General features: G+C 38.2%; 2 protein-coding genes across 6 annotated transcripts in view; both read right to left on the reverse strand.

Moving 5' to 3' along the window:
• The window catches only part of ccnh (cyclin H), a 184,475-nt gene that overhangs the window by 111,101 nt on the left and 50,825 nt on the right, over positions 1 to 22,549 (reverse strand). The gene's annotated exons all lie outside the window — the stretch shown is intronic.
• mef2cb (myocyte enhancer factor 2cb) overlaps positions 594 to 22,549 on the reverse strand; it is a 77,494-nt gene continuing 55,538 nt past the window's right edge. For 2 of the 5 annotated variants that reach the window (XM_079608515.1, XM_079608516.1), the window contains 7 exons: positions 18,198 to 18,344; positions 15,241 to 15,385; positions 14,043 to 14,090; positions 6,160 to 6,332; positions 5,096 to 5,225; positions 4,487 to 4,622; positions 594 to 3,478 (listed from right to left, as the gene is read on the reverse strand). In XM_079608515.1, coding sequence (XP_079464641.1) covers positions 3,115 to 3,478; positions 4,487 to 4,622; positions 5,096 to 5,225; positions 6,160 to 6,332; positions 14,043 to 14,090; positions 15,241 to 15,385; positions 18,198 to 18,344 — 1,143 coding nt within the window. In that variant the 3' untranslated portion in view covers positions 594 to 3,114. Of the gene's footprint in view, positions 3,479 to 4,486; positions 4,623 to 5,095; positions 5,226 to 6,159; positions 6,333 to 14,015; positions 14,091 to 15,240; positions 15,386 to 17,955; positions 18,094 to 18,197; positions 18,345 to 22,549 lie in introns of all 5 variants that reach the window. The other 3 variants (XM_079608513.1, XM_079608514.1, XM_079608517.1) reach the window with 2 other exon arrangements.

Below are 22,549 nucleotides of genomic sequence, written 5' to 3' on the forward strand. Positions count from 1 at the left end.
GCGACCACTTTTTTATTTTACGTTTACAGACTCGGGCTATCGTAGATTTTCGAGTGATATATTTGGAGAGTTAATTCAATTACATATTTTAAGAATCAGGGCATCTTGGATCATTTTATGTAGGCCTACAATCTAAAAAACGAACAAACACACAAACAACGCTAACAAACATTGAGTAGCCATAGCATATGCATAGCCTACACATGATGTAATTTATGTCAATGAGATTTGCCATCATAAATTGTAAACCAAAATGTTCTGAGCGGTTTAATGTATGTGTGAATGATAAATATGATCCAATATGCCTATTTTATTTAGAAAGCCAAAATCCAAAAGCGGTAAAGCCTTGTGTGTACACCTGTGTGAAGATATGCCCATAGGCTACTACATGATGACCACAGTCTGTTAAGCAGCATGATGACCACAGTCTCTTTTGCTGCATACAAACATAATAGCCTTATTATTCTGCATGGATGCCTCAGTGATTAATAACTTTATGTTTGATTTAGAGCTACTAAAAACATTTTCACAAAGCTATCTTGCAATCAAGATGAGGGACAGAACACAATAAAAATCACACCAGGACGTCTGTGTAACTAAGAAAGCCAGTAACTTTACTGAATTCTCTTCAAAATACAAATACCTTTTTTTTAGTCCCAGCAGGAGAAACAATTTTTATTCCATACATTAATTTTTACTACATACAGCTGAATCAAGTCCCTTGAGATACAGAGATGTGGTTTTAATTTAATGACATCTTGTCTTCAAGTGGCGACAAAGTCCAGCTTGTGCCGCTGAAAGCCTCTTTCTCCTGGTTAGAAAACAAAAAGACACTTTCTTTCAACCTTACCCATTGTAGGTTTATACAAGCTACATTTGTTACTACAGAATTTTTCAGCATTTTTTTATTTTTTCATTTTTTTATTTTGTTATTTATATACTTAATGGAAACAACACTCGAGAGATAGAGAGAGAGAGAAACAGAAAAGCTCAACCAAAAAAAAAGAAAAGAAAAAAAAGAAGAAATTAAATAAAAATAACCGGAGAGTCATATATTGACAGTTGAAATCTATATAACAAATGGCATTGTTTCACAATACTGTACACTCGTTAAGTTAGAGGAGAATGTTCCAAATTCTCGACAAGACCGACTCATTGAAAGGTAATCTGAGGCACTGGGAGGGTGAGTCAGAGGTACCAGCCACTAGCATGAACAACTTGTGAAGAAACACAATGGTCTCAAACCCAGAAAGTATAATGGATCGGCAAACATAACATCACTTTTTTGTCTTTGGTAGAAAAAACAGACTAACAAATGTCCTGTCAAAATCACAGAATGCACAATGATAGATATGTATAACAATTGAACAAAACTAGTCACAATCCACTAAATGATGATACAAGCTTACACAAGCAGCCATGAGGTATCTATGACTGTGCTGTCTTATATTATAAAATCTTCAGTGCAATGTCGATTAATGTGACACTGGAAACTTTAAAAGGTTGTGAATATTCCAGACGACCAGGGCAAATATCTTGTGCTTTTTACAAAAAAAAAAAAAAAAAAAAAAAAAAAAAAGAAGGGGGGAGGGCATATTTAGGAGTGTGACTTCAATTTCAAAATGTCATTCTGAATGTATTTGCCCCTGAAAGACTCAGTCCGGTGAAGGGGGAAAAAAAAGAAGAAGGAGAAAACAAAGCAAAAACATGTGCAACTGCACATTATTCCCTGTAATGGGGGAAAAAGTTATGACCATAATTTTTTATCATATATATTCATATATTAGAAAGCTATACACAAGCATGTTAATTTCACAGATTCTTTAAAAAGATTCTTAATATTATTATTCAATATACTTAGAAATACACGTTTAAAAACAAAACTTCTACAAAGAGAGAGAGAGAGAAAGAGAGAGAAAAAAAAACATTGAGCAAAGCAAGGATTCACTGTCTCAGATTTCATGGCTTATGGTTGAAAAGCCCAAGGTTTCTCGTTCTTTTACTATCATTTCTCGTATAAGCAAAGCTATCAAAACACATTCTGGCTCTTATAAACTACAAAAAGCCACAAAAATGCTTTGCATTGTATTCCTTTTTGATATGAAAATAGAAGCAAGTGTATCATACATTTTTTTTCTCTTTTTCCTCTTTTAATACTGAACAACAACTGCAAGTCCTAGGTTTAAATGTCATCAGTCTGAAGTAACATGGCTCTTAATTTAAAGTCCTTCATCTCGGCGATGCCACTCTGTCCTGCTATTTCCTTTCCTTCAGCAGGAGAGTTTTTGTTTCCTGAAATACCCACTCCCCCATAACTTAACCAAGGAACCTGCACATATATCTGTACAATCCTCTGGAATTCTTGCATAACAGTTTTGTTTGTGTGAAATCAGCAATATTTACCAACCTTGACCCTTCCCCCGTGTCCCAGCCTAGTCTCTATGTACAATACGTTGAACCTGCAACATGACATTGTCACCCATAACATACATTTAGCGAAGGGGCCCTCTGAATAGAGTGGCACAAAACAAAAACAAAAAAGGAATCTGTACATATTGTACTGGTACAACTCAAGTGCTAAGCTGTCACCTCTCTGCTGTGCTCCTCTTGTGGCTGAACATCACTGAGGCAAGTACTTCACAAAAAAAAAAAAAAAAAAAAAAGAGTACCTGACACATTTTGTTGGTTTCTTACTCTGCATACATGTACACCTACACAACGTGTAAATATATATGCATATGTGGTGATTCTTTACATTGTATTCCACACACTGCACGAGTAATGCATAGTAGCCCTCCCACTAAACCCTCCCCGACCCGGTTTGTACTAGTCCTCCTTCCTGTTTCCCTCCCTGAAAACCCGTCAATCACAACAATACGTATATCAGACACACTCTGATGAAATAATAATAGTCAAAAACAAATGTTACAGGTCATTTCGAGAGCACTTCCTCCCCTCTCCACAGCAAATCAGAGAATAACAGGAGAGCAATGATTGTGACTTGTCATAAACGGCAGAGAGAAAGCGAGAACGAGTGAGGCGCCGTGGAACCACGTGGCATCGCGCGGGGAGGTCAAGATCGAGGATTGGGCTGTTCAAGGGGGGCATCGCTTATCATGTGGCCCACCCCTCCGAGAGGCGGACGCGCTTGATGGATGGGCTGTCTTGCTCGTCCAGGCCAGGCCGGCCCAATCCTAAGGGCGAATGGAAGTCGGGACGGTGATCGTCGCGGTCGCTGCCCTCGTGCGAGCTGCCGCAGCTACTGAGGCTGTCGGCCGGGGAGCGTCCCGAGTCCTGGCGCCCCTGTGTGAGCGGGCCCTGGTGCTGCTGGTGAGACGGTAGCTGGCCGTAGCCGCCTGGTGTGGTGCTGCTGGATCGATCTCTAGGAGGAGAAACAGGTTCGGACTTGATGTGCAGGCTTTGAGTAGAGGGCAGGGAGAGATTTGAACCCTGACATAAGTGAGAGCTAGAGCAATTTCTGTAGGAAGGAAAGGAAATGAAGGGGGTTACGGATCGGAACGAGTGCTCGTGCACTCCATACACAGGTGGCAGAGATACAATCAAATCAGTGACATTAGTCTAAAAATACTCAAACATGGTTATTGCAGAAAGAAAAACTGCATTACTTTAGAAAATAGATGTTTATTTCCTATATAGTAACAAAGAACAGTAGGAGAAAGTTGCACATATTAAAGGTACACTATGTAAGTTTTTGCTGTTGTTCAAAATGAACACAATACCTCATTAATTCTTCTTCTAAAACGTATGTTTGTCTTAACCTGATTCACTGTGCTAAGCCTTTATTATAAGTTTTTATATTTTAGACATGTCCAGATGTTTTTCACAGAAAATTGGGCACACATCACTCGCTTATGCGTGTCTTGTCAAATATGTAAATTGAGAAAAGTTGCTCCGACTACTTTGACGTGAGTATGGTGTGGGAGTTGGCACAATGAGCGATAAAGGTTGACATGGAGCAGCTAAATCTCCCACCTCCAGGGAATCACCTTGCCATATAGCTCTCCAAAGGAGTTTATTGTAAAGCATTATCTGTTGTGAAGGACCACTTCATTATGGTTTTTGTAGTGCTGTGCTGGAGTTTATTTTCAAGGAAGTATCCATTATCTATTAATGGGTAAAGCTACAGTAATGTCTTCATCTAGACAGCTTGAGATCCTTTCCATCTAATCTGGTTATATCTCTTAATCCTAGTAGTTAATTTTTTATGAGCAGTAGGATAACATTATTCATATTCGCAAAGACGAAGCACAGCCAAAACAATGTTCTTCTGCAAAATGCATGTACTTTTGTTGTTTAACCACTAGAGGGCTAAAAGTTACATAGTGTACCTTTAAGTGCATAAGGATTGATGTGTGTATTGATAATTAAGTGTGTGTGTATACATATATATATATATATATATATATATATATATATATATATATATATATATGTGTGTGTGTGTGTGTGTGTGTGTGAGACTCACCCCAGCTGACTGAGAGCAGAGTGCTGCATGTTCTGAATCTGATGTTGCTGCCATCCGCTCATTGAGCCCAGATGCAGAGTGTTGGCACTGTTAAAGCCAGATATAGAGGACAGATCTGCACTGCTCAGAGAATATTCTAGAAGAAAAACACATGGTCAGGGTTAATATTTGCATCCTAAACAATTGATGCTGCTTTTCTAGTGAACAATGGCTCCGCCTGCTGGAGAGACAGAGCTACACACAGACTAGACACACAAAAAAAGAGATTCTGAATTAATTAATATAAAAAGAGCCAAATAATAATAAAAAAAAAGCAACATGAAATTCTAATTAAAAATATTGATGTTAATTTTACATCTGATTATGTTCATTTACAGCAATTACAGTAGTAATAGATAACTGAACAGTATTTTAAATTGATGCACTAATTGTATTATATTATATTACATTTGTTAATTGATTTATTAATAAACATTAAACATTAAAATTACTCCATTTAATGGTATAACAATAAATATATATTCCTCTATAAAACATTTTAAACATTCTGATTAAGATGTTAATGTGTGTATAATGTGTTGTGAGTTTTAGTGTAGTTGAGGTACCTACCAGTACCATATGAGGTGGAAATGGCTGATGGGTAACCGCCCATTCCCTGCCCCGGTAGAGTGGGCGTCGCTACAGAAACCACTGGGGTCGCCAGTGACTGTGCAGACTGAGAGTTGTTTATTCTCTGGTTCTAAAAGAAGAGGAAGAGAGCAGAAGAACACATACAGATGACTTGTCACATCAAGAGGCTTGAACATAATCTGTATCTTCATCAAACAAACGAGGGAGCACCTCCCTCCAAAATAATGAAGGAAAAAATGGCCATTTAACATGAAGCACCACTGAACCTTCTCAACCTATGATTTACAATCCCTCACAGGGCACTTGGTCGCTATAGAAACTCAAGGTCTCCAAGGCAACAGAACCAGTAAAAGAAGGGTTGAAGGTTTTTTTTTCTTTTTTTCTGGCTTGATGACTGAATGATGCGACAGAGATTAAGAAAAGAGAAGCAGCGATAAGCAGAGATGGACATGGAGGGGTCAATAAGACCTGAGAACGAGACAACTCTTGTAACCACTAGATGTCACTCTGGAGCTTGGTTGTGTAGATGTTCCTAGTTCACTAATACGAAATTGCGTTATTAACGCCCTATTGGCATTAGAACAATAAGCAAAACAACATCTGACCACACACTACTGGTCTGATCATTTTATGTGTATGAGGATGACAAATGGCCTTCAGATCTACTAGCCTACGCATGTCACCGGTTTGAGTGACAGTGTCACTTACCAATAGAACGTCAACATCCTCAGACTGATGGCAGTAAAGGGAGGGTGATAAATCCAGAATTAGTGTCATGGACTGACAGTGAGTGCAGCTGATGGCCGCCTACGACACTACGTGAAGCTCGTACTTCACCAAACAACACCAAAGCTGCTGATGAGACTAAGTATGATGTTTCTAATAGAACTCTAACCTGTGCTTATTAGATAATGAAACTACTGGAGAGGAAATGAGAAGAAATGAGAGGAGAACCACGGAGGATTACGAAGGAACCGAGGCGTGTGGTTTTATGGATGTGGTACTATCGTGGCCGTTGGTAAAATTCAACACAACACACTTACGATGGAGGGCATGTTGTTCTTTGCCCCGGGTGGGATGAGCACTCGCAGGTCAGGCTTACGGCTGTTCATCCCCAGGTTCACCGGCGGAGGGGACTTGGCCTGCATGCTCTTGTTCATTCCTCCGGAGGACACCAGAAGTCCTGGAGAGTTACGGTGGTTTCCATAGCCATTTCCTAATGAGAGACAGAAAGGGAGGGGGGGGGGGGGAGGCGTTAGACACAACAGAGTCAAATTGAGTACATCAAACTTTCACCATGGCACCCAATTTAAGCAAGCTTCATTTCACTCTCTCGCCTGCACCAGAATGCATCATTTCCACCGTCATCTACTGTGAAGCTTCCATTCAAGCCTGTCTGCAGCTCTCCACACGGTTCCAGTGAACCTTCACCACATGCAGCCATTAAACACTGTTTTATCCGTTCTGGAGTATTGCAACCATCTTTCACCAAGAATGTGCTCTTTCAATTCAATGTTTCCACACCATTTCACACAACTTTCACCTCCACCACCACTCATTCATTTGCACCAAGCACTTGGTCAACACACTCTCTCATTCACCCTCCATCAAACCAAGCCAGACTAATTCAGCTACCCCAAATCACCCCGTCACGCTCACGCACATGAAATTATTATGATTCAAAATATGTTTTTTTTTCTTCTCGGCCTCTGCATGAGTAAAAAGATCCAAGCTCTATGTTCAACCGATTGTCACGGATAAGCTACATAATTTTGTCACTGACTCTTAAAATTCATAAGATAAAACATATTCTTAAAATATTTGTTTTAAAACGGTAACATTTTTTAACTTTGAAAATAAGCAGAGATTAAATACAATTTTATTTATTTTCTTAGTCAAAATCAACGTTATATGAGTGATAACTCATTATTCCTTAAACCCCTTGAAATGCAATAATTAACATAGATATAAAATGATACAAAAATAAATTATAAATATAAAATAAAAAATAAATATATAATGCTTAACTTCAGAGTTAAACATGTTTTTTTTAAATGTATTTATATAAAGTAAAAACTACACTAACTAAACTAGCCTGAACTGAACTGAACTGAACTGAACTAAACTAAACTAAACTAAACTAAACTAAACTAAACTAAACTAAACTAAACTAAACTAAACTAAACTAAACTAAACTAAACTAAACTAAACTAAACTAAACTAAACTACTGCCGGAGAAAAGGAGAATGTTTCATAAGGCTTCACAGTTTTTTTTCTTTTTCTCCTACTTTTCTTTGTCAACACCATCTGATATTTAGGAAAACATTTACTGAAAAAAACCCCACTTTGGTAGAATTAATAGTTTAATTTAAAATTTTTATTAATTCATATTGCTAATATTTTCTTCATTACATGCATTATGGTGAAAACTACGACTCTCTTTTCTCTCCTCGTCTCTTTTAAGTGAGGTGTTTGGTCTTCAGCTATGGCGGATTCATGACAGACTGCTTAAATGTTTCTGTTTCAGAGCAAACTGTTGCAGCATCATGTCTCTTTAAAAAAGTTGAGAGATGAAAATGTGGAGTGTGGGTAGATAAAGATAAAGAGAGAGAGGAGAGAGATGAGGCTCATTTTGTTCCTCTCGTGGTTTTGCGGTGAGGAGGCAGGTGTTTGATGAATAGAGACAGGTGGCATTGGTAACTCATGGTGCTGATATCAACTGAGAGCAAAACAGTAAAAACTTCATTAGGTAAAACGTTTTACTTCTGTATTATTGTTATTTTTGAGTGGAACACCACTGGTTTTGTTCCAACTTTATATTAATTAAATTCATAAATGGATTTTGAATATTCCAATCATTTCAAGACCCTTTATTTCAACTGTAAAGGATCACTCCAAGTCCCATCTGGAGCACAATGGGAAGGTTGCCACTATCACATCTCATTTCCCAAGGCAGCAGTCTCTATGAATGACATAAAATGCATGGCCCTTAACTACTGACAGTGAAGGTCGTCATTTGGCAATCAATGATAAATACATGTGTGCACATGTGGCTTTCTCTTATGACAACCAGAAGTGGATCAGACAAGCAATCTTTATTCCTCATCCACAATTGCTAACCCAACTTCATCGTCTCCAAAGAACCAGAGGGGTACATTATAACTGAAAAAAAAAAAAAAATGGGAGGGATCGAGGAAAGAAGTACAGAGTCTTTGTTTCAATCCAAATCCCTTTCTTTCTTTTTTTTGCTTTCGAGGGGGAAAATGTGGAGTGCTGCATGGCTTTTGCCACTTAAAAGAGGGTTAGGAATTATACGGTAGACATAAATGAATTTCCCAATCATACACTCGAGAGGAAAACTAGACGCAGATGTCGTCCTCGGCAATTTCGCCCTGGTGATCTTTCTTTAATTTGAAGGCGATGGTTTTTGTTGTTTTCAAATGAGAAGTCTTGAAAGCGCAATTTGCACGATTCAAGGAAAAGGAGGAGGACATGAGTCGGGGAACCAGGAAGAGCAACTGTGATTGTGAGCGATTGTGTTAGTACAAGCGTGGATGTACGTATAGTGCCATGTGCACTGATGCGTTTCCTGACTCCTCATACATAGTGAAGTACAGGGCTCGAAAAACAGCTGGCTGGAGCTCTTCTCTAAACACTTAAACAGCCACACTTCATTGTTCGCAGTGGAGATGAGGATTCAATTTGATCCCCTTAAAATACATTTCCACACTTATAAAGGAATATAACGGGCTCAGTACAAGTTGAGCTCAAATCGACAGCACTCGTGGCATAATGCTGATTGCCACAAAAAAATATTTCAACTCATCCCCGCTTTTCTCTCTCTCTCTCTCTCTCTCTCTCTCTCTCTCTCTCTCTCTCTCTCTCTCTCTCTCTCTCTCTCTCTCTCTCTCTCTCTCTCAAAAAAAAAACAGTAATCTAGGTTACAATGCAACACTTACAATAGAAGTGAACAGGGGCAATGCATCCACATTAAAATACTCACTGTTTCTATAGTATAGCACAATTTAACTAATAATTTTTTTCTAAAAATAACATTTGTAAAGTTTCCATGTAAAGTTATAACTTTGACGCAATGCCACATACACTACTGTGAAAATTTTAAGCAACTTTACGGCTAAGATTTAACAGATGAATTAATGTACCTGGTTTTAAAAATGTATAAGCTTAATTTATACTCCTTTAAATCTTCTTTTTTTTTGGCCCCATTCATCCATTATAAGTGGCCCCATTCACTTCCAGCATGTATGCTGGTATCAGCAATGCTGTTGATTGTGCTTAACTTGTATCTGGTTTTGAATCCAAACTATTAATTTAAAGTCTTTTAACAAATAAACTAGGGCCATATATAATGTTTACTGAATATCTGTGCATTTTAAACTTTTTAGGTTCAAGCTATTGACAGATTCACAGTGAGACAATCCAAACACTTTCTGTAACTATTACAGTGCAAAAGTATGATCGATAGAACCATTCATAGAGACTGGCCTGTTCTGCTCTGGTAACCATAGAAACGTGTGATTTTATGATGTGTGCAGGTTAATTAAAGGGGGCTGTACAGTACAGTACACCCTGAGCCAATCATAAACGCGTGGACTGCTCAGATCACACGGGCCGAGATCTATTTAACAACCGGAGCGCTGCCATCGTCAGGCACATTGCTAAGCACCCTCAAACGCAAGCAAGAGCACCCTCATATGATACTGTAATAATATATTGGTGAAACAGATTTGGCAAATGCTCCAGCGCATATTTGTGTTTGTGCTCTGAAGAACGTCAAAAGTATCTATTTACAATGTGTTTTTGCAGCGGTGAGCAGTGTAGCCAATCAGAGATTTAGTTATTGATCTCTTGAACGCAATGGCCAATCAGAGGTGTTTAAGTAAGTCAGAATCCGCTCACAGCTCAAAACGCCCTTTTATATTCAGTGCTGAGTTATGAATGCTTGTGAAACCTCTCATTAACAAAGTGTAGACACGATATAAGTAAGAGATTTATTCTGCATTGCAGCCAGCTTCATTGATTTTAATGGACTTTTGTGAGATCGCAACGAACTGACAAAGCGACAGCGTTTTAGTGATTGTAAAGAGAACGATCTTGGCTCGCTTTCGAGGCTACAGCCTATTTAATCCATTGAATAAAACTATTCTCTTTCATGCTGCTAAGAGGACGGACGGCCAATTGCATGCTGCAAAGTTTAGTAAGTGACATAAAAATACTGTATATAAATATAAATATAAATACTGGATTCACTCTGTACAGGATAGAAATATTACATGTTAAAATAGCAATGTATTAAAGCAATGTAAAGGTATTAATAGATTAATAGAAAAAAATTCACAGCAAAATAGTTTTGAAATTCTATTCCAATTATCGGTTAAAGTGATGATTTGTAAATAATCTTAAATGTCTCACTGTACACTGCTAAGGAGTCGTCATTGCTCAGCCTACATCTGCACTTTACTAGAGCACCCTCAGTAATTTCAGAAGCACCCTCAGTGATTTGATTCTGGAACCGGCCTGACCATTGGTGATTAGCAATACCAAGCAAGAGTTAAAGTGACCCGTCGAGAGCAGACAGACAGAGACGATGAGTTCAACTAAGGACGTGTGCTAGACACTGGTGATGAACGAGCCGCGGCGACTTGATTTATGGATCAGAAGCAGCACAGCTGGGATTCAGGTGGCCAATAAGTAGCACGAAACTCATTTATCTCATGCTTTTTTGTGTTTTTTTTGCCGTTGCTTGTTCTGTAAGTCACTGAAAACGGCATCTCAGATTCAAAACCAGTGCGCTATAGGCCAAAACAGTGTCCATCTTCTGACTCACGCTGTTTCCCTTGCAAAAGCCACACAATATCTTCCCTGTGCGCTTGTGGCCCAGCTATCGCCCTCACAATGGGGAAGTACTAAAATTACAGCTGCCCAGAAACGAGTGGTCCCCTCCTCAATCGCCTGATGTGTACACGTGATAAAGGAGCCGATTCTATTTCTGGGGCTCCGCAGAGGAGGCTTAACTGTAAATGGGCTTGGCCTAAGTTTCCGCTCAGCGTCAAAGCGAGCTGACCAGCTAGTGTGGTTAAGCACACGCTTGCTTTCCCTGCGAGTTGGACATTCTCTGATTTCTTATTGTGGTGTAACGGTCGCATTAATCCAGTTGTCCGTGTTTGTTGATTCGACGTTGAGGTTTCAGGCCAGCCTCGGTTCAAGCAACTGAAAGAACTGCACACGCACTGCTACTTCAATGACCCGTAAACTGCAGAGGTGTGGTAGGACCAAATGCCTGTAAGCGGTGAATTAACAATAAAAAAAACATAGGAATAAAAAACTTAATGGACTTGCTACTCACTCCTTTGAGATAAAATAGACTTTATCACATGTGTTGGCTGACCTCTCCATATCTCATAGCACAACATGTGTCGCAGTGCATAAATACACGTAGCAGAGGATTTGCGGTTGTCTGAGAATGTCAGGCTGCCAGCCAAACAAATAACTGTCTGCGACGGACATCATAACATGGCACACTTTGCTAGAAAACACCACTCCATAATATAACTTGAAAAAATATCTTTAAATATATACACACTACTAGCCTACTGTTCAAAAGTTTTTTTTTTTTGGTTTTGTCTCTTATGCTCACAAAGGCTGTCTATTTGATAAAAAAAATACAATAAAAACTTTTAAAATAACGGTTTTCTATTTTAATATATTTGTAAAATGTAATTTATTGTGACAAAGCTGAATTTCCAGCATCATTACTCCAGTCTTCAGTGTCACATGATCCTTCAGAAATCATTCGAATACGCTGATTTGGTGTCAAGAAACATTTAGAATTATTATCAATGTTGTAAATAATTGTGCTGCTTAATATTTGTGTAAAAAAAACTCACACTTTTGATCAATAACATGCATCCTTGCTGAATACAATTAAAATTTCGTAAAAAAAAAAAAAAACTTACTGGGTCCAAACTTGTGACTGGTATTACCTTTTTTTATTGTATTAATAGTATATTTAGATGTATATATTTATTGTTATGGTTTCATTCTTAATGCAATGCATGTATACTACTACTACTTATAATAATAATATTAATAAATCAGTCACTAAAAAAAAAGAAGAAGGATACTAAACGTCTTGGAATCAATAAGTAACTAAGGCTGCTAGAAGAGAGCGAGTGAAAAAAAAGAGTCATGAATATTCATTTAATATTCTCTATTAGACCATTAAAAGACTGCTTGTGTCGTTTGACTCGCTTCAACTCTTGTTTCCAGAGGTGTGGCCTACATCAACTCCACACTGTGCCCTGTGTTAGCCTGTCGTCGGCACAATGGCTATATTTGATGGCTGTAGACCTTGAATGTGGACAGCAGGGCCACACCAACAAGTGGTACTTTTGTGCATTCGAGACAGTGAGGAGAGGGGGTCAGTTGACAGACCTTACCCTCACCCTCATACAATAGACTCAGGGCCAGACAAGGTTACCCAGCTGTGTCTCAGCAACCCGGAGGCCAAGTTCAAAACATCTACTGTCCCGCTTTAAATATCCAAGCCATGCTTCTGCAGTGACCACTGGTTAGTGGTTAAGACTGGCAGACCACATACACACACACACACACACACACACACACACACACACACACACACACACACACACACACACACACGCGTGCGCAGACGCAAACAGATGCACAGACACGAATACACAGACGTCCACATATACCCAGAGACTCTGAAGCAACCACAAGTTATAATCCGACTGTATACTATTCCTTTCAAGTGGATTGTTCTGGTAAATAGAAACTCATATACAAATTCTCCAAAAGGACTGGGCTACTAGATGGAAATATATTCCAAGTATGTTTCACTCCAAACACAAGGCCTTATCCTACAAAGGACATAAAGCAGAAGTACAGGGTAAGAGGGGAGCTGTGTGCGCTATCATTTTCAGACAAGAGCTGAAGCAAACAAACAAAGGGACATGGCTCAGACAGTGCAAGGTATTGCTAATGCCAATATGCTTGTTTACCTCTTTACTAAAAAAGCTGACATTTACAAAGCTTATAGGGATGAACATCTCTATATGCTTGAAGAGCACACAACAAGAGTGCGTGCATTTGATTTCACCAAACCTGACAAATTCAGTAAGAAAATGGTTTAATGATAATATACACTAAAAGGTTTGGAGTCAATAAGATTTTTTTTTTTTGTAAGAAATGAATACTTTTATTCATCAAAGATGCATTCAATTGATCAAAATTCACAGTAAAGACATTAATGATGTTACAAAAGATTCCTAATTCAAATAAATGTAAAGCAGCACAACATTATTCAACATTGATAATAATATAAAATGTTTCGTGAGCAGAAAATTCGCATATTATAATGATTTCTGAAGGATCATGTGACAATGAAGACTGAAGCAATGACTGCTGCAAATTCAGCTCAATATTATTGCTTTTACTGTTTTTTGATCAAATGAATGCAACCTTGGTGAGCATAATATACTTCTTTTAAAACTATTAAAAAATAGTAGCGACTCCTAATCTTTTGTATATGCTATATCTAATATTCTAAGTGTATACTATGCTAATACCGATACACACTCTTATACAAAACAACTATTGTACAGTAATTATTTCGCAAGAATTGAAGTGAAAAAACAAAACCAAATATTTTCAGTTACTGAGGCAGTTGGGTTTGAACCAATCCAGTTCAGTCCAGTTCACTTAATGACTAAAGTCTGCGAAGAAATTACTGTGAATACAAGCCCAGCTTAAACAAACAGAACGTTCTGCTGAAAATGTGCGAGGCTGGTTAGAGCTGGAAGAGAATTCGTGCAGTTATTGGCTGAGTAAAAGTCATGATGGAGAGGGAACATACTGTAGTATGTGGGGATGCCGTCCTTACCAGCACTGGTGCCCGCGCCAGTGGAGAGATCAGTGCCCATCAGACCACCTAGCATGGGAAGAGAAAGACAGACAGAGAGAGAGAGATTTCAGTCACTTCAATGAAGCTGACATCCATATCCTACCACAAAATCTTCCTTCTTAAAACTGTCAGATCATTTATTCAGCTCCTTCAAGCCATAGAGATCATCCTCCCTCCCAGCACGTTTAAGAGCGAGGACAAATATAAGGTGACAGAGACGTGCGTGTGTGTTCGTCTGAGAAGAACAAAACACTGTCATTTTCCACCTCAGCACACTTTTATAAGGAGGAAGCGATGTGGCCGACGGGGATCGTCCGCGGTGTCCAAGAAAAATGACAAATTTTTATTTTTAAGCATGCAGGGGAGCAAGTGTGGTCAGAGGCGGGCAGGCTGGGCCAAAACTCATATTTAGCTAAGCGCTCCTGGAACACAGAGCTGATTGCATCAGGAGAAAGCAGTTTTAATGACAGAGCTGTGGGTGAGAGACTCTGTCTAATGAAGCAAGTAAACACAACAATAACAAAGTGCCAACAGGATCGTGCTGTGCACTCTAAAAGAAAAGGTTCTATACAGAACGTTAAAGGGTTCTGGTCAAGGGCATCATATAAACCCTTTTATTGGTTCCCATCATGGGATCATTTTATGGATTTCTTTTTCATTCATTCATTTAATTTTAATTCATTTAATATTTTAATTACAGCTTGTAAACATAATTTATCACTAGAATTTTAAATAATCCATAAAACATGAAAGAATTTTGCATTTAAGACAATTCTCCTTATAAAAGGTTTAAGAGCCACACTGAACTTTTTTTTTTTTTTTTTTAAATGTACGAATATTGGCCATAGGGAAATACAGACAAAAGGGCAGATGAATATAAATATAGGGGAATGCTGAGTATTAAATTAATTATTGGTAATATTTTTCTGTATGTATGACAAAGAATTTGTAATCATTTTATTATTATTATTTTTAATAGGACTTTGTCACATCAGCAGGATAAAAAAGTTGTTTCAGAGGCAATGAAAGTTATATTTTAATTATATATATATATATATATATATATATATTATAAATATATATATATAGCCTATATATACATTTTTACAGTCACACTATGCACAATATGATATACCGCATGTATAGGCTATGTGTGTGTGTGTGTGTGTGTTTTTACCTGCACTAGGTGGTCTGTGTGTGATCCCGGGTGACATGCTGTTTCTCTGCAGGCTGTGGTGGGCCAGTGGAAGCAGGTTATGATTGCCTGGGTAGATCTGGTTATTCACTTGGATGGGCATCTCGTAGGTGGAAGAGGGCACCGCCTGGTTGGAGACAGAAGCAATAAATACATTTAAAATACTGATTAGTAACACAAACTACAACAATAATGGTGAAAACAACAAGTTAAACACGCTGAATACAAAGGCGAAGTGGGGTGAAAACAAGACTCAAATTTGAACATGAATTGTAGACCTTTTGCTAAGCAAAAAAAAAAAAATGTTTTGACAAACGTCACATAAAAAAAAGAGAAAGAAGGTGATTGCGACTTTTTTAATCTCACAATTCTGACTTTTTTTCTCGCAATTGCGAGTTTACATCTCACAATTCTTTTTCTCGGAATTGCGTGATTTAAAAATTGCAATGGCGAGTTATAAAGTCAGAATTGCGTTATATAAAGTCAAAATCGCAAGTTATAAAGTCAGAATCGTGAGATATAAACTCGCAATTCTGAAAAAAAAGTCATAATTTCGATGTAATTCTAGCTTTATAACTTGCAATTGCGAGTTTTAAATCACAAAATTCTGCCTTTATTTCTCGCAATTGCGAGTTTATATCTTGCAATTCTGACCTCATTCTGTGGCAGAAACAAGCTTTCATAGCAATGGCATCAATTCTTAGAACCCCTGAGAAGTATTTCTGTCCATTTTCTCTGTTATCTACCCTAAACGAACAGGCTGAGATGACTCTAACCTCTCTAAATCTCTGTAAATCCTTTTGTTCATGTCACTCCAGAAGACACAGGCTTAACCTTGAAGAGAGTCCTTCCTCCTTCATATTATGTTTTTTTTTAAAGGACAAAATAGCCCCTAATTGTAGCCATGTGTCCTGAGGGTCTGTAAGTGCTCATCTGGGAGAGCATCAACTGACAGGAACTGAAGAGGAGCCTCTCGCTCTTTCTCACTCTTTCATTCTTCATTAACTCACAAGGCCACAGCAATCATGGCTTGAGGCAGCCAAATATTTTCTCTCCGCAGAGGTCTTGGCGGGCACAGCCTCACTTTTGTTAGGTGTTCATTTTTCCGTCTTTACCTTCATGTTCTGTTTGGAGTCTCAGAGACCCTAAGGCCTTTTAATAGCTTGAAAAATATTAGTTTGATGCTTCATGACTTTTTTTGAAATTGTATGAGAACTAATTTATAAACCACATTCTAACCTTATAACACCAATCAGTTATTTTTTTTTCCTGGGGTAATAGTATATATATTATTAGACCACATTCCTAAAAAGTGCATGTCTACTCTCTGACAAAACAGAGGGTTACTGCTTCAGTAATATCAGCCTAATTTAATCATATAATTTTATTTAATAAAATTAGACGTGAAAAAAACATAAGGGGTCAATATCTAAATGACTACTTTTTAGTTTAATAGGTACATGATTCAGGTCACCGTCACCCTAAGCAATACTAATAGTCAAGCTTACAGAACATGGGGGAATCTTTAGCATCTTTGCTATGTTTTCTGAACTGCATCCCTATTTTTAAATGAAAGAGATTTCCACATCTTCTTGTATACGTGAGGATAGACATCTTCGGCATGGTGCCTTTCTTCCTCTTTGTGTTACTGTACTCTCTAACTGGGAACATATAACTCAGTCACTGTGACCACAGAGCGAACTGCACCTATATTCACCACTATTACTGTATTTACCACTCCACCCCAACCCAACCTAATCTCCATAACCAATACAACACTGTAGCTTACTGGACATATCTTTAATCACAAAATAAACACATATCAAAATCATGCAAGGTACTAAGACTTCCTTGAAGAGTATCTTTTATTTCTAACAGCATTGGCAAATTACCCAGACAGACAGACAGACAGACAGACAGACAGACAGACAGACAGACAGACAGACAGACAGACAGACAGACAGACAGACAGACAGACAAACAGACAAACAGACAGACAGACAGACAGACAGACAGACAGACAAGATAAGATAATATAATATAATATAAGATAAGATATATATATAGATAGATAGATAGATAGATAGATGATAGATAGATAGATAGATAGATAGATAGATAGATAGATAGATGTGCTGATTTTTTGCAGCGTCATATTTTGAGATATTTGAGAAATAATACTGAACTGATCAATACAAAGCTAAAATCATGACTCTGTATATTGTCTTTAGTAGAGCATGCTGTTTTATTTCTCTTAATTCTTTGACATATACGTATCTAGGAAAGCACACGCAAGATCTGCATATGAATTTGTTGAAATCAATCAGGCTGTAGGTTCAGACATGTAATGAAGAGTATCTATTTCTGAATACCAATCAGTGGAAGGCCTTCCAACGCACAAAACACACTCTGGGGGTTAAATGACTGTTTTTCTCACAGTATTGTCTTTGTGTTTTACTTGTTTTTAGTCATATCTCAGAAGTGCAATTATCACCCATATGCATCCAAGGGCAGTGCCAGTGTATATACTAGATAAAGTACACTAGATCTACATGACATATATTTTATATGATATCTATATACGGTACATAAGGTTTAATCAATATTAGAATGAACTGCTTGGTTTCTCCAAATATGTTTGTTAGCTTTTCCACAAAGCTGTTAGTTTTTAGCCTCCCCTCTCTTCGCTGTACTTACAGATATCTTCTGAGTCTTGATCATTAGATCAAACTCTTCGTTAATCTGTTTGTATTTCTCCTCCGTGCGCGGAGTGAGAGCGAGAGCAGACTCGAGCTCCAGGCTCTCGCCGCCTTTGTTCTCCTTCTTGCTCAATGCCTGACGGCCGGCACGGAGCGAACAGCGAGCCAGAGCACAAAGAGAGATAGAAAAAAAAGAGAAAGAGAAAGGGAGTGTGAGAGGGCTGGTCTGAAATTACTTACACATATCCTCTGTCTACTGATCATGTGCAGATCAATGTCGTTGTTGATTTTGTGGAACTTGTCGTCTGACTCAGGGCTGTGGCCCACCGAGTCGTCTGCGTCGGGGTCAGGGCTGTCACAGCCGTTTAGACCCTTCTTTCTCAGGGTCTGTAAATACAAGTGTGCACACAGTTCAAATACCAACCACCATGTAGACCCTGAGGTGGGTCATACGAGCTGTATTTAGACAGGATTAAACTGAACGCTTTCCAGAGTTCAAAACCCATCCATGTACACTGTAGCCCACTTCAGTATTTGGGGGAAACTATACCTCAAAAGTGTTATGTATAGTTATGTACAGTATCGTTCAAAAGATTATAGGGTCAGTAAGATTTATTTTTATTTTTTGAAAGAAGATCATTAATACATCTAAGCAAAGACATTAAATTAAGCTAAAGTTGCAGTAAAGACATTTATAATGTTACAAAATAATTATATTTCAAACAAATGCTGTTCTTTTGAAAAAATAAAAAGTATTCATCAAATAATATTGGAAAAAGAAGTTTCAGCAGCACAACTGTTTTCAACAAGAAATACATGTTTCTTGAGCAGCAAATCAGCGTATGAGAATGATTTCTGAAGGCTCATGTCACACTGAAGACTAAAGGAATAATGGCTGCTGAAAATTGAGCTTTGCCAACGAAGGGATAAATTACATTTGAAAATATTGTAAAACAGAAAACAATTACTTAAAATTGTAATAATACTTCACAATATTAGTTTTTGCACTATATATCAAATAAATGGTCAGCATAAGAGACTTATTTAAAAAACACAATAAAAAAAATCCCACCAACCCCAATTTTTTAAACGGTGATGTATTGAATTTATTAATAATAATAATAATATTTAATAATTTGTAGGCAAATTTTTTTAAGTCACATTTTATTTGTCACTTGTGGACTACAGTTTGAGAACCACTAGTGTAGAAAGTTTAAAGGGGTTATTAATCAAGAAATCCAAGCTGACATTTTATTTTCTAGAATCTTGTTTGCTTTAGACTATTTGCATAAGGTCATGTTATTTATGTTTATGTAATATAAAATAATCATACATATTCCCTGGAAGTCGGTGTAAAGGAAGTTGTCCACACACACACACACACACACACACACACACACACACACACACACACACACACACACACACACACACACACACACACACACAGAGAGAGAGAGAGAGAGAGAGAGAGAGAGAGAGAGAGAGAGGAGAGAGAGAGAGAGAGAGAGAGAGAGAGAGAGAGAGAGAGAGAGAGAAGAGAGAGAGAGAGAGAGAGAGAGAGAGAGGAGAGAGAGAGAGAGAGAGAGAGAGACAGGAAGGGCCAACCTAAAATATAAATGTTAATATTTAACCAGGTCTGGGTACCAAAGAGAAAAATGTCTAAATGTGATTTCAGGAGCAAGGGACAACCGTACTGCTCCTGACCACATTAGAGGGACGCCTATAGACCTGGCCAAAATAGATTAACAGAGAGACGCCCAAGGAACATAAAAGATACGAGGATTCTTTTGAAATAACCATTAACATAAACCAAAAATGTGTGATGAAGCTAAAAAGTTGTGCTATGCTTAAGCAAACAAGCTCGTGTAAACAGTATAAGAAAAATGTGGGCTCTCCTGATATATTCAAGCAGCAGTTTCTCTCTCTGCCACCTGATGGCCACCTTCTAGTAGGAATGAGATCTTCCTCTCGCAATAAAGTCAACCTATGAGGGAGTATTACTTTTGTATTAACACAAACAAATCTTAAATGACTATTAATTTACCACTAAGCCATTGTGTTCATTCAATGTAGTTAAGAGATACTGCCATCCTGAGAGATACAAAATCAGCTAATATCAGAAAATCTGAGAGAAATATTGTTTTGTTTGTTTTTTGTGAAAAGAAGAAATAAAAACTTGAGGCGCACTGCCACATGCCACACCAGACCCAACCCCCTTCAACTGTCTCGTGACATTATCTGCACAAGGTTCTCGAGCAGTCTGACGTCTCATCAAAGCGAGGCGCGTTCCACTGGATCAACTGGCTTTAAGTGTGGCGTGGCGGGATATTAGCCACCAGCTAACATATGTGCAGCGTGCGCTCTCACACACAGTCCTTCTCTGCCTTCATCTGCCTGTCTGCATCAATCACACAAGAATTAATTTACCCTGCTGACGCGAGGGCTTGATGAAGACGGGTTTCTCATCCTCTTTTCTTTGCTATGACACGCTTCTATTAGGTGTTGAGGGAATGTGTGGAGAGCGGCACTGCGAGATGAGAGCTTCTTTTTTTTTTTTCTTCCTTTATACATATTGAGCTTATCAAATGCTTTGATGATGAGTACCAGTCTGGTTGTTTTGTGCGACTGAAATAGAAAATGACGGATTTTTGAGTCTCAGTCATTAAAAAAGACAAACTAAACAACTTTATAATGCTATATATACGTAAAGTACTCCAGATGTCCTAATTGTGGTAGTCCAATCAAATTGGTTACATTTCCCCCCCCCCCGCCTGCAATGATAGGATGCCCCCTAACTAGCAGAACTCAGGTATTGCCTCGACACCAGGGTGGGGGGAGATTGCGGTGTTGTCGATCTGAGGCAACGGAGTGCGAAGAGGCAGAGTAGACTATAGTGTGCTGATGGGAGGCCATGCTGGCTGAGTGAGCGCTCAAGCAGGGACCGGCAGTTTAAGACCCAGCATGAAGCCGCTCTGAACCCCCTGACGGTCCGCCGCTATGCCACTCATTCCAGATATGTGCACCTGTCAGAGTGTCCACACCTGTCACCAGCCCCTCGCACACACACACACCACACACACACACACACACACACACACATATGTTCTGCTGTCGGGTGGTAGAGCTAGCCAATCACAGAGTGTATGCTGAAGATGGCCATAAATGGCTAAACAAACACCCATTCCCCTGAGAGAAACAAAATGTGCTCAGATGTTGCTCTCTCATAGCTCAGGAGGCTTAGTGGATGTCTTAACTGTACTTCTTTAAAGCATCATCTTTTTCTTAGTTTCAAATCAATTATAAATTGACACAAATGAGACATAGAGAGTAAGAGTACAGAGCTATAAAATTAATTATCACAGCTCAGGTGAATTTAATGGAAAATAAATGTGACTAGATTGCAGACTTGGCAAATATGAGCATATTTATCAGGGTCTTTTTCTCAGAAGTGCAAAAATTCTCTATTTGAACTTGTGAGAAACAAATTTAATTAGAGAATTTAAAAAGATCTCATTAAAAAAAGTGTATAAATCATATAAACAATACTTAAATTATATGTATACAAAAACAGGTCATACTAAAATTACTAAATAATAAAATGCATTTAATTTTTAATACATTTTTATGAATAAATAAATAATTTCATAATACATGTCATGTATTAATAAATTGAATTGAATTAAATAGATTTTTAGCTCCATTTTTTTAATAATTCATTTGGATAAACTTGTATAAAATAATCTTTTAGGACAGTGTCAACAGATCCATTCGGTTTCTTGGGCAATGTGAGCACAGAATGAGACATGTTGAGAGAGAAGACGTTACTGGGGTCTCTTTCTCACTTAAGCAAAAGTCTCTATTTGAACTCCATTTAATGCCATTGCTGTTGAGGAGAAACATTTGAGACTCCTTAGATCCCATTAGTAATTTTTCTTTCCCATGGGTTTATAATAACTCACTCATAATCACTCCCATGCTCTTCATTTCTAAAAGAAGGCAAAACACACAGCCAATGCAATTGATTTCCCAAGAAGCAGCGGCAACATTAATGCTTCTAGTTTGCCGGTCTAAAAATAAGATACAGTAGACAACAAACACCCTGTACTTGGACCAAGCAGTGAGAACATTCTGACGTCTTAATAGCTCCGCGAGATGAAAGCTGTATGATTGTCCTTCCAAAACATCGATGAGAAGTAATCAATCTAACAAAGTGGAAAATGGCCAGGCGGGGGTGAGGAAGGGGGGGAGCTGATAAAAAGCTAAAATGCACAGAGATAGTCAATATTGAGCCGTGGACGGGACGAGCGGCTGGAGGTTTCTGAGAATCAAAAATGGGTGAAAAAGAGTGGGAAGGAATGTCTCCTTCAATGGTATGCTCCTAATTAAACTCCTTCATACTTCTCATCTCTCCTGGCTCCTTCTGTCAGAACTCCTCTCCGGGCTGAAGCCTAAATAATGGACTGATATCAACTACGGTCTTGCAATTCCAGCTGTAATCAAGCCAGAGAAACTCTAGCTCGAGTAGCCAAAGATGATTCCCTACTGTCTTCACTAGTGATCATTTTACTCTGACCTCTTTTTAAAATCTG

Source organism: Phoxinus phoxinus (genome assembly GCF_949152265.1).
Source record: "Phoxinus phoxinus genome assembly, chromosome: 3".
NCBI lineage: Eukaryota > Metazoa > Chordata > Actinopteri > Cypriniformes > Leuciscidae > Phoxinus > Phoxinus phoxinus.